At 60.4% G+C, this 12,417-nt stretch overlaps 1 protein-coding gene across 2 annotated transcripts in view; it reads left to right on the top strand.

Moving 5' to 3' along the window:
• LMX1B (LIM homeobox transcription factor 1 beta) overlaps positions 1-11,663 on the top strand; it is a 77,791-nt gene extending 66,128 nt beyond the window's left edge. The window contains exons 3-8 of one of the 2 annotated variants that reach the window (XM_081150553.1): positions 2,578-2,810; positions 4,316-4,497; positions 4,745-4,822; positions 4,968-5,034; positions 6,948-7,091; positions 7,392-11,663. In XM_081150553.1, the coding sequence (XP_081006679.1) occupies positions 2,578-2,810; positions 4,316-4,497; positions 4,745-4,822; positions 4,968-5,034; positions 6,948-7,091; positions 7,392-7,549 (862 nt within the window). In that variant the 3' untranslated portion in view covers positions 7,550-11,663. Of the gene's footprint in view, positions 1-2,577; positions 2,811-4,315; positions 4,498-4,744; positions 4,823-4,967; positions 5,035-6,947; positions 7,113-7,391 lie in introns of both variants that reach the window. The other variant, XM_081150552.1, reaches the window with a different exon arrangement.
• Positions 11,664-12,417: the final 754 nt, after the last annotated feature.

Below are 12,417 nucleotides of genomic sequence, written 5' to 3'. Positions count from 1 at the left end.
CTGGCGCTGCCTCGGTAATGGCGGCGCTGAGCCTTTGGAGAAGTATTAATAATAGATTGTGTTGATGAGTTTGGAGAAAGTAGCAATCGACCCCCTGCTGCCAAGGCATTAGCGGGGGCTGTTCTGAACGCGCCTGCACCGTGGCAGCGCCTGCAAATGCGGGTCACCTGCCCTGCGGCCCCTCCCCCAGCCCAAGGGGCGCCACCCGAGGTGTGCTGACCTCTGCCTGAGCCCCGGCCGTGCCACGCTGGTGCAGAGATGCGGCCCCTGCCTGTCCACTCGTGGGCCGCAGGCCCGCTGCAAACCTTACTGGAGCCTCTAGGACAGGAGGTAGAGTGTGGGGAGGGGACACGGGCAGTGCTAGGGCAGGGCAGAAGTGTCCCTAGAGCAGCATGCCCTGCAAGCCTGGCTCCTTCGCCAGCCCCTGGGCAGAGCTGGATGGGGCCTCTGCCTGGGGCTGCCATGGACAGTTGGGTAGGTTGTACCCTGAACAGAGGTATCCGGCCAAACGGCCAAATCAGAGCCCAAATCCAGCTCAGGTTCTTCCTGCGAAGTCACACCCTGTGTAGGCTGGAGGGTCCTGTCTGCCTGGAGCACACCCCGCAGCTGCTCACCTGCTTCATAAACACTCACAGAGGCTCCCTGAGGATGAGGTGCAGCGAGGCCCTGCCTGTGGAACCCCATAGCACTGATAGGGGCACGTGCTGTCACTCCCATGTGACGCTCATACACCAAGTGACATGAACAGCATCACTGAATTCTGACAACAGCCCTTTGAGGGATATCCTGTTGACACCTCGTTTTATGGTAAAGGGAACTGAGGCCAGAGAAGCTCAGATGAGCACCGAGGATGCCACCTTCCCAAGACTGGGCTGGGCCATCAAAGAAGGCTTCCCAGAGGAAGTGGCGTTGGAGTTGGGCATCGCGGGATGAGTAGGAGTCTGTGGGGCAGACTAGAGGGCATGGCAGGGTTGCTGGGGGTGCCCCCAGTTTGAGGGCCCAGGCCGGTGCCAGGGGCAGCAGGCAGACAGGACTGGCCCTGTCCGCGGCACCTCGCCAGCTCACCGTGGGCGGCGCTGATGGCAGCCCCGGGAAGGGAGGCAGGCCGAGTGCTCGCATTTATGGCTGTTCCAGAACCGATTAGCGGAGAATTGCAGCTGTAATCTGTGCCTGCGATGGCGGCCCATAAAGAGGGATGGGATGTGCGCAGCGCTCCCAAGGTGGCGCCCACAGACGTGGCCCGGGGACGCGGGGAATGAAAAATGGTTTTAATTCCCTCCCAGCAGCAATAATTTGGTTCTTCATAAATTTTTCCATCAAAGTGTTGTTGAGGCTGAGTTCCCACAGAGCAGGGCACGCGGCAGGGCTGGGCGGCCAGGAGAGCGGTCAGTGGGAGTGGGCGCAGGAGGAGCTGAGCTGCTCAGAGCCTCTGCAGCCCCCGGGGCTGTGTGTCCCAAGAGGGGAGATGGGCCCACTCTGTCATGGAGGGACCAGATTAGGTCCAGGCTCAGAGTCGGCTCTGCTCATTTACTACTCATGTGACTCTGAGCAGGTGACTCCACCTCTCAGCACCTCAATTTCCTAATCTCTAAAGTGGGATTAGTGTTTCTTCCTGTCTCGTAGGGTTGCTGCAAGGATTAAATGTGTTTCTGCAGGCAAAGTGCTTACTTAGAGCAGGGTGCCGCACATGCTCAGTACATACAGCTCTTCATAGCAGCAGTGCTTGAACTGAACAGAGGATAAGTAGGTGTTAGCCAAGCCCAGGGCCAGAAAATGAAAGAAAGAAAGAAAGAAAGCAGGTGTTAGCCAAGCCCAGGGCCCGAGAAAGAAAGAAAGGCCAGTGTTTCAGTGCTCTGGGGAAACTGCAGGCTATTCCGTGGGGCACAGCCTGGGGGAGCAGAGGGGGCGAGAGAAGAGGCAGGATTGTGAAGGGTTCTGAGTGCCAGACTCGGGAACCTGATGTCCTCCCCAGGGCACTAGGGAGCCATGTAAGAGTCTAGAGCAGGGAAGCAGCATGACCGGTGTGTGTTTTAGACAGATCTTTCTGGCTCTCATCCTGCAGGGTGAAGGGTTGGAGGGGCCAGGAGCCCAGGGAGGAGACTGGGACAGTCACTCAGAAAAGAGAGGAGGGCCCCATGCTGGGTGGTAGGTTGAACAGGGTGGGGATTGCTTGGATGTGGGGGTGATGGAGGGGCAGGGGAGAGGTGGAGCAGGTCCTGGAATGAGGGCGGCTGGACCTGTGGGCAGGGCACCCTGGTTCTGGGGAAGGGTTGAGGCTAACTTTGTACTCTGCCCTCTAGTGGCCACTGTGTTTCTGAGCAGGAAGGGCCCTGAGCTGACACACACAAGAGAGGGCACCTCTGGGCAGGATGCCCAGCGCCCACCCTGAGGCCACTGGGTCCTGCAAGCCAGAAGAGTAGGGCTGCAGGGCCCTCCCCACATGGCTCTGTGCCCAGGGAGGTCTTCTTCCACTTGGGCTGGAGGGTCAAGGTGGTGGGAGGGAGAGGCTCTCGGAAGGCATGACCCCTGGGAGGAACCCCTGAGCCCAGCTAATGTGCCCGCTCTGTGCACCCGCAGGCTCTTCGCAGCCAAGTGCAGCGGCTGCATGGAGAAGATCGCCCCTACGGAGTTTGTGATGCGGGCACTGGAGTGCGTGTACCACCTGGGCTGCTTCTGCTGCTGCGTTTGTGAGCGGCAGCTACGCAAGGGCGATGAGTTTGTGCTCAAGGAGGGCCAGCTGCTGTGCAAGGGTGACTACGAGAAGGAGAAGGACCTGCTCAGCTCTGTGAGCCCCGACGAGTCCGACTCCGGTGAGCCTGGCTGGAGCCGGGGGCCGGCGCAGGGCCGGCGGCTGGGCAGGGTGCTGCAGGCGGGTGAAGCTGCGGAGAAGCCCACTCATGACCCAGGACCTGAGCTACACAGACTACGCACCCACATCCGTGTGCACATGTGCACTAATGTCTTCACATATACTCATGCACACGGGCAGGGACACATGGACATTAATGTGCGCACACTCCCACAGACACACAAATGCACCTGTGGACATACCTGTGCATATGTGTACATGCGTGTGATCTTAAATGCACACACATACAAGCACATAAAATGCACATGTGAGTACCCATGCCCAAGAGTGTATAAACACAGGCACATGGACATGTATAGATATGTTTTCCCATGCACAAGCATGCAAAAAACTCACTCCCAGGTATGCAAACACACACACACGTGTGCACAACCTAGCGTGCACATGCAGTAAGCACTATGCATATGGTTATGCACACATTTAGCCACATGCTCACATGTACTGTGGTTTGCACATGTGTGCACACACACAGCCTGCTCTCTGGCCCACCATGCTCCTTCTTTGTCTTTCTTGCGTTGGCCCCCACGGTGGCACAGCACCAGGTCTGCAGGCTGCTGTTGGCTGAGAGGCAGCGATCTGATGTGTCCCCTTGCCTTTGGCTCCCCAGGGCCTTCAGCAATGGGAGCAGCAGCCCTGAGCTCTTCCCTGTTTCCCAGATGGATGGGGAGCCTAGGGCTCTCTGTGATGGAGGGAAAGACCCCATTTCCCAGGGCGAAGGCCCCTCTCTACTCTGCTCCCAGTCCCAGAGGACTGTGCCAGTTTTGAGCCCTCCTGGCAGGAAGGGTCAGCCAGGAAGGAGTCTTAAAGTGGGAAAAATCAGAGCGGTGGCTGGCACCTTGTCATTCCGGGGTGGTGGAAGGATTGGAGCAGGGAGCATGGAGAAGGGATGACCCCTGGGCCCTCGGGATCACCTGGAGCCCATGTCACAGGATCAGCATGTGTCACTGCCAGGACCTTTGGTGGAGGCGGTGAGCACCCACCCATCTATCCTCTGTCCAGCCCTGGGCAGGGTTCCTCTTCAGGTGTGTGGGTGCCTGGTCGTCCTGCCTGTGGGCGCGCGCCTGTGTGTGTGCATACGTCTGTGAGCTGCATGTGCTCGAGCGTTGGTGGGTCCACGTGCCAGGCTGTAAGTGTGAGCACCAGTGTGTCTGATGTGTCTGTCTGTCTGCCACGGTCATGGATACTCCTGTGTGAGAACATCTGGAGCGTGGTCTTTGCCTGTCCTTTCTCAGGCCTGGAAGCTTCAGGAAGAAGGCTCTCTGGGCCCTGGGGCCTGGCTGGCGCTGGGCTGGCGGAACTGGTTTTCCCCAAGGTTGGCCTTCTGGACCGACGGGGCCTCCAGGGCGGCAGAGGCCAGGCAGGGCAGGTGTCCGGGAGGCGGTGCGTTTCTTCAGGCGGCAGGTCCCTAAGGGTGCAAGGCTGACAGGCTGGGCTGTGTCCCCACAGTAAAGAGTGAGGACGAAGATGGAGACACGAAGCCTGCCAAGGGCCAGGGCAGCCAGAGCAAGGGCAGCGGGGACGACGGGAAGGACCCACGGAGGCCCAAGCGACCCCGCACCATCCTCACCACGCAGCAGCGGAGGGCCTTCAAGGCCTCCTTCGAGGTCTCGTCCAAGCCCTGCCGAAAGGTGAGGGGCGGCCGCTGGGGGCGGCGCTCACCCACACCTCTTGCCTTTCTGGACACCACCCCTGCCACTCCTGCTGGGGACAGGGACATCCCTCCACCCCCCACTCATCCATCCCCCCCCAACCCACCACCTCCCTGGGGGCCTGACCCATTTGCCTCTCTTCCCCTCCCCCCTCTCCCCTCCCCCTCTCCCCTCCCCCTCTCCTCCTCTTCCCCTCCCCCACTCTCCCATCTCCCTCTCCTGGCAGGTCCGAGAGACGCTGGCAGCAGAGACCGGCCTCAGCGTGCGTGTGGTCCAGGTCTGGTTTCAGAACCAAAGAGCAAAGGTGAGGTGCCACCCGCCCCTCTCTGAACAGAAGTGGAGTGGGGGCCACAAGCACAACACACACGGCCTGATGTGGGCGGGTGGGCACAGCTATGGGCGGGGGGGCGGGAAGGGTCAGGGACTGGCACAAACTGCGTCTTCTGCAGATGAAGAAGTTGGCGAGGCGGCACCAGCAGCAGCAGGAGCAGCAGAACTCGCAGCGGCTGGGCCAAGGTGAGACGGGCTGGGGCTGGCGCGGGGACCAGGGGCCCGGCTCAGTCTCTTCTAACAAGACTCCCAAGAACCCTTCTGCCGAAGCTGTCGGAGCTCAGGGAGCTGCTGCCTTGGAACCAGCTGAGATCAATGAAGTAGAGAGGCGGCAGTGACCGCAGGGGACAGGACACAGGAGGAGAGGTGGCAGGGTGGGCAGCGATCCTCTACTCATTGTCACCGTGTCAGGCACTGTTTCCGTCATTTGACATGCTCCCTCTCACTTAATTCTCGAAGATCCCTGAGGGAGGGCATTGTCATGTCCCATTTCACAGATGAGGAGACTGAGGCTCAGTGAGACTAAGGCCCTGTCGGGGCTGCTCAGCTAGTAAGGGGCAGAGCCAGGCCTCAGCCTGAAGTGTGGGGCTCCTCGCTACGCGTTCACCATGACCATACACCCCGCTGCCCGCAATAGAAACGAGTGGAGTCTCCAGAGAAAGTCTGCAGGGTGTTAAGGCGTCAGGCTGGGCTCCTGCTGGGCGGTGAGGGGCCAGTTGAAGGGCAGGAGCCAGCCTCCTCCAACACTGGGATCTGCCAACTGCTTGGGCCAGGGCTGGTCTCCCAGTCTCGTGGGGACATGGAACCCTCCAGGCCTTGAAGGGAGGCACAGGGAATTCTCAGACTGCTGCAGTGGGGTGGGGGCCCCAGAGATGCCTGCTCCGAAGTGAGGCAGAGGCTCCAGGGCAGATGCCAGGACCTTCCACCCAGGACTTTGGGGGCCAGGTCAGTGTTCCAGGCTGAACCCAGGGCTTCATGGCCCTGACCTCAGACCCAGTTCTTCCCCTCTTCCCAGACACTGCCTCAGGTCTGCCAGCCAGCTTGCCAGCTGTGTCGCCCCTGGTGTTCCCAGCTGCCTCCCCAAGAATGTCCCTCAGCTCCCTTGAGCTCATCACAGCCACCCTGTACTCCACATCTCTGCCCAGCTGCCATGTGCACACAACACCCCCCTCCTCCCCCAACCGGCCTCAGCTAATGCCCCCCCCCCAGCGCCACACCAGAAGCCTGGGAGCCACCTCTGACCCTTCCTGTCCCTCGCATAGGGCATCTGCTCAGTGGCCAAGTCCAGGGTTGATCTCCTGTCCATGTCCCTCAGGCCCCTCCTAGCTGCTGTCTTCCTCACATCTCATCTCCCTACGGGGACCGAGGACCCTCCACCTGACTCCCTCCGCCCCTTGGTCCCCACCTCCTTGCCCACCCTCCCAGCCTTTCTCCACAGCCCCTCCTGGCCAAGACACTTGCCTGGTTTCCTGCAGCCTCGGCTCGGCCCCCCAGGCACCATCTTTCCTCTCATGTCTCCCCACACCTGCCTTCTCTCTCCTTACCTCCGGCCCCACGGACTGGGCTCCCTGCCGCCACCAGGCAGTTTCCTCCCGGCCTCTACTGCCCTTCAGCCTGGCAAGCCACCCCTCCCCTCATTGGTTCTTTAAGCTACATGGTGTTCGGGCCCCATCTTGATGCTCCCAGATGTGGGGTGCTTGCTGCACCCACACATTGAGTCATTACCGCCTGCTTAGGTGTCTCTGCAGAGGGCCTGAGCGCCTGGAGCGCAGGGCCTCTGGGGGGTGGGAGGAAGTGGGGAGGGGCGGGCTCTGGCTTTTGAGAAACTGATTCTGGAAAAGGACCTGGAGTGCGTGTCTGGGGAAGGGGGAAGGGGGAAGGGGCTCAGATAACAGCTCCGTGGTCCTGTGGGCCCAGAAAGGCCATAGGCAACCTCGGCCGCAGGGTGTGGGGTGTCCTGGGGGAGTCGGGAGAAGGTCCGAGGGACTGCATGGGCCAGGGTATGTGGGAGGTCTTTGGGGACGCCTGGGGTCCACCTGTGGGGCTCCTGGGGACAGGGCAGGCAGGGCCAGTGGGTTGAAGGCGCGCTCTGCCCCCAGAGGTCCTGTCGAGTCGCATGGAAGGGATGATGGCCTCCTACACACCGCTGGCGCCTCCGCAGCAGCAGATCGTGGCCATGGAGCAGAGCCCCTATGGCAGCAGTGACCCCTTCCAGCAGGGCCTCACGCCACCCCAAATGCCAGGTGACCACATGAACCCCTATGGTAAGCTGCCCCCCCCGCCCCAGCATCACCCCTGCTCCCTGCCTGGTCTGGCAGGCCTGGGGCCACCTCCAACCCCAGCGCCTGCACAGCCCACCAGCCTCTTCCCAACAGGAAGGGGACACCCCGACACCCTTCCTTCGGTGCCAGCCCTTCTAGTCAGGCGCTGCGGACAGGTCATCCTGTGCCTCCCTCGCCTCCAGCCACACAGCCCGTAGGACCAACAGGGTCCCCAGGGGCCTCAGCCCACGCTCCCGTCCTGACGTCCCCTCTGCCCCCCAGGGAACGACTCCATCTTCCACGACATCGACAGCGATACCTCCTTAACCAGCCTCAGCGACTGCTTCCTGGGCTCCTCCGACGTGGGCTCCCTTCAGGCCCGCGTAGGGAACCCCATCGACCGGCTCTACTCCATGCAAAGTTCCTACTTCGCCTCCTGAGAGCCAGCTGGCCGCACGGACACTTGGGCTAGGGTCCTGGGGTGGGGCCGCAGGCCACAGCGGCCAGCCTCGCCACCCCGGCCCTGCTGCCCGCATAGACTCTACAGACAGCCATACGGTGCCCTCCCCTCGGCCAGCCAGGCCTGGCTAGAGTGCCCACTGGGCACAGCCGGACAGGCAGATGAGCACAGCCTGGACAGGGGCTGTGTCCTGCCCACAGAGACCCTGTCACCCCCAGGAACCCAGAGCTCTCGGACAGCCACTCTCCTCCTAGCCCCACCTCGGCCTCCATTGCCTCCTCTGTCCCCATCTTTTTTGGGAAGCTTAAATTCTCTCTATTTTTTTAAACATCCTCTCTGTGTCCAGCCAAGCTTCACGGCCCAGGCTGAGGCCGAGGCAGGGCCCCGTGCGTGCCCCAGGACGATGTGTGTGCAGGGCCTATTACCTGTGAGAAGCGTGGGTACCTGTACCCTGTGCTGGTGCCCACCTCCCCCACCTCCACAGGCAGGCCTGCCAGCCGAGGATCACCCCTCAAAGCAGTCAGAGCCTGGAGTAATGGTGGGGAAGAGCCTGCCAGGTGCCAGGCCCACGGTGGCTCTGCCCTGAGGGGGAGTCACTGGGGAGGGTAGCCAGAGCCAGGCAGACCTGAGGGGACAGACACACATGTGCAGGTGCGCACACACTTAAAGGCACACTTACTGCAGATATGCACAGAGATATAGAGACACTGAGAGAGATGGAGAGGCCTCTGTGGAGCAGCTCTGCTGGGTCAGGAAGGCGAAGGAGGCCAGACTGGGAAGGAAGCCCTCTTACAGTGATAGGAGAGGAAGGAGGGAGGGAAGGGAGGAGGGGAGAGGGTAGGGTGAGCTTCAAGCAGGTGGCCTCAGATGTATCCCAGGGCTGCCTGAGCAGGCAGGGCAGCCACCAACCAGCTCCAAGGGCAGAGACACAGTGCTCAGAACCAGGCAGAGTTGGGCAAAATGGCAGAACCTCCAAGTGGAAAGGGACCTCACAAGTCACCCACTTGGCACTGCATCTTATGTTTGGCTCCTCAAGCCACCTCTGCCTCTTGTGGCATACCTCCTGTGACAAGGAGCCCACTGCTTCATCAGGCACCCAAGTCAGCTGCCCTTTTCTGCTGATTTTACCTCTGCCTTTTTCAGCCCTGAGTCCTTGCTTCTCAAAGCCAGGCTTTTCCAGTTTCTTCAGCTCTTCCTCTCAAAACTGTACTCACAGCTGGGCTCCAGCTTTCCCTCTAAAGGCGTGGAGTACGTATAACCCAATCTTCCCACTGACATCAACCAGCCAAAGTGAGCAAGCCCATCACCTCCCCAGCTTTAGGTGCCCTGCTTCTGTTAATGTGGCCCAAGATCTAGTTAATGGTTTAGATTACATAACCTTGGGAACTCACCCCACCCTTCTGTAAGTGAATCCCCTAACCATCACACACGTGACAGCTAAGCCACATTTCTGTGGGGGAAGGGGGGGGGAGTGGGGGATAGCCCAGTGCCTCTCACCCAAGGCATGTGGACCCTCAGGGCCTCTTCCTGCTTGGTGTTGGCCCATTAACCAGCCCTCCTTGGGTGATGCATTCCAACTGCACTTCAGCCCTGTTTTTCGAGCTGCTGGAAGCCAAATACACTATATCAACCCCCTCCCCCCCATTCACTCAACTCCAACTCTGCCAAAGAGGAAGTGAGGTAAAGCTGATGGGCCCTGCTCTCAGTGACCCCTGGAGGTCACTGTGTCCTCAGCCAGGTGCTCACAGCCCTGCCTTTAATTCTAAGGCAGAGCCCTCGGCTGCCACCCTGAGGTCTGCTTGTCCAGCCTTTGAGCAAGTAGGACGCTGGCTGGCCCCGCCTTTGGGACCCTCTGCCTGGCCCTCACTGGGACCCTCACTGCTCTGTGGTTCTGCTCCTCTGTCTGCTGGGGAAACCCCAGTCTCCCCGGAGCAACCTGGGCCCATCTCCCCGCCCCTTCTGGCTCCTGTGTGAAAACCTCACCCTGCTTGTCACCAGTGCAGCTGTCAGAGGGGCGACCAGGCTCAGCATCAGCCCTCGGGCTAAGCAGCCAGCCTGGCCCTCGGGCTCTTCCTGTTCCACACAGAGCTTTCACGGGGACCTCAGTTGATGTCCTGCAGCCTCAGCTTCCCTGTTATCTCCTGGTCCTGGGCAGCCACGCCAGTTTCTGGAGCGATGCTGCCCTTTGCCTTTTGCGTTCGCACAGTCTGGTCATGGGGGCGCTTGGGCAGGGCTGGGGTGGAGGCCCCAGTCCCCAGGAGACCTGGCCTCTCCCAGACTCTTAAGTTGGGAGGAACCTCAGGAATGGGGCATCTAGTTCACCTCCCATCCTTATTTTGCAGCTGGAAAATCGGCCAGGACGGGAGGGGACCGGCCAGCCCTCTCACAGCCAGTCAGTGACAGAGCTGGAGGCACAGGGACTCCATGCCAGCCCCTCATCCTCTCTGCCTGGTTGAATGACCTCTGGGTCAGGGGCATGACTCATCTAAGTCACTCTTGCCACTCCAGGGCCTCACAAACCCCGAGTCCAGCCAGGGCTATGCCCCCTCCCCCAGGAGCTGGTACAGGGACACCCATGCTCATGACACTCATGTCAAAGCCAGAAGGGACCTCAGAGAGCCCCTTGTGCCTGAGTCACCCTCAGCTGTGGTTGGGTAACTCCCTCACTGTCTGCTGAGGCTCCCCCAGTCTCCAGTCTCCGATGCTCACTCTGCCCCGCCCTGGACTGGGTGTGGAGACTCAGATAAACAAGATGTAGGGCCCGCCCTTGAGGGGCTCTCTCCTAGGAGGAGAGACATAGACACTCTGCCCCAGACCTTGTTGAGGACCCATTTCTCACACGAGGAACTTGAGGCCCAGAGATGGGAGGCAAGTGTTACGGGTCGCCTGGCAAAAGCACGGCGAGCTGGCAGGCGAGCTGGGGCGTGGGGCAAGCCAAGAGGAGCAGGCTCTTCGTCTCATGGGGGGGTGCACAGCCTTGACTTGGGGGGCGGTAAGTAGCCAGGACCCCCCTCCCCTCCGAGAGGAGGGACCATCATCACTGTGGTGGGGGGAGGGTGGAAGCCTGAGGGAAGAGAGAAGTAAGAGTCTGGTCTCTGGAGGAAGACACAGAAAGTGAGTGGCAGGCAGGGGAAGTTGAGACTCAGAGAGAGGAAGGAATCTGCCCCAGGTGACAGAGAGTGAGGGCAGAGGAGGGACAAGAGGGTTGGCTGGTGCCACCAGCCAGAGCCTTGTCTGTCTTCCCCACGGACAGAGGGACCCAGGGCTCCCAAGGGTCAGACCAGGGATCCAGCAGAGCCTGTAAGAGAAGGGGTTAGTGCAAGTGGGCTGGGCATCTTGGAAGGCTTCCTGGAGGAGGTTGGGGCAGGGGGTCTGCCATGTCCAGATGAGCAGGGCCCCGCAGAGTCGGGCCCCCAGCACGGGGTTGGGGCAGCCTCTTCTCCTTCGGGGGGCTCACCTGCATTGCCTGCCCATCTGGAGCTGGTGGCCCTCTCCCTTCACACACAGGAAACCGTGGAGGAGGGAGAACAGGCCAGCCCTGCCTGGCCCCAGCCTGAGCTCTGGGCACCACTTGGGGTGAGGACCTCACCTCCCGTCTGGGAGAACCCACAGCTCTGGGGCTCACTTCGCCCTGTGGGGAAGGGGGTCCACGCTCACACGCACGCACACGGACACACACTCACACCCAGACGCACACGGAGGCTCACAGACCCACACCCCCAGGCGCACACAGCCTGGGGGCCGGGGAGCAGGAGGGCCCTCCAGCCTTTGGCTCTTGGGAGATGCCATTTCCAATGAGCCTCTTTGCTGGTGCCCCACCCCACTGGGGTTCCCCCAGCAGCCCAGCCTAGCTGGGTGTGGGGACCGGGCCACTGGCCATTCCTCTGTTTTCCTTGTACAGACTCTCACTGCCCACCCACCATCCCCAGACACATTTTATTTAATAACTTGTCATTGTTAAATTATTTATTAGCGTTTACCACACCACCACCCACCCTGCCCTCCACTCTCACCTTCCGCTCTTCCCACAAAAGCAGAAAATGGAAACAACAACGACAAGACATCAGTATATTTGTAAATAAACCAACCTGTACACGCCTGTGGTGACTCTCCTTGGGGGGAGGGGCTGTGCTGGGCCTGAGCCACTCCTGTGTGAGATGTTAGCAGATTTCTCAATGGTTGCCAGGGACAGCAGGTCAAGGAGTGTCCCTGGTCTTGCCCAACCCATTCTCTTGTCCTATTTCATAATCATCTCCCCATCCTTGAGCTGTCCCAACCTTGAACCATCTCCATCCTTAAAACAAACACATCCATCCCATCTCACTCCCCAACACTCATTCGTTCGTTCACCCAGCCAACGTGAAGAGCCTTTAAGTGCCTGCCGCCAGGCTGAGAACCAGGGATTGGTGGCCCCTGATTCACAGAAGTAGACGGTGTGATATGAGCTCAGCTGAGGGACAGCAAGGCCTTGTTACAGGGTGCCCAGCCTCGTCTGGAGGGGTGGAGCATCATGGAGGGCTTCGTGGAAGAAGCCACAGGTCAAGCTGAGACCCAAAGTTACCCAGCAGGGCAGGAACCGGACGAGAGTGTCCCAGCTGTACAAAGCCTCCCAGGCGGGCAGACTTGTGGATCTAAACTCCGAGCATAGCTAAGTTTGGGGAGCAGAGAAGCAATGGGGCTAGAGGCAGAGCTAGGCCATCCAGGGCCTCTCCTCAAGTGGAGAATGGATCCAATTAGGTCAGGTGGACTGGTTGGAGGCATGGAGGTCAATGGAGTCACCTTTCTCACCTAGGTGACAGGTGACAGTGGCTTTGACTAGGGCAGTAACTGGGGAGAAAGGAGATGGAT

The sequence above is a fragment of the Miniopterus schreibersii genome (genome assembly GCF_964146895.1).
Source record: "Miniopterus schreibersii genome assembly, chromosome: 11".
Classification (NCBI taxonomy): domain Eukaryota; kingdom Metazoa; phylum Chordata; class Mammalia; order Chiroptera; family Miniopteridae; genus Miniopterus; species Miniopterus schreibersii.
This window is presented reverse-complemented; position numbering and strand designations above follow the sequence as displayed.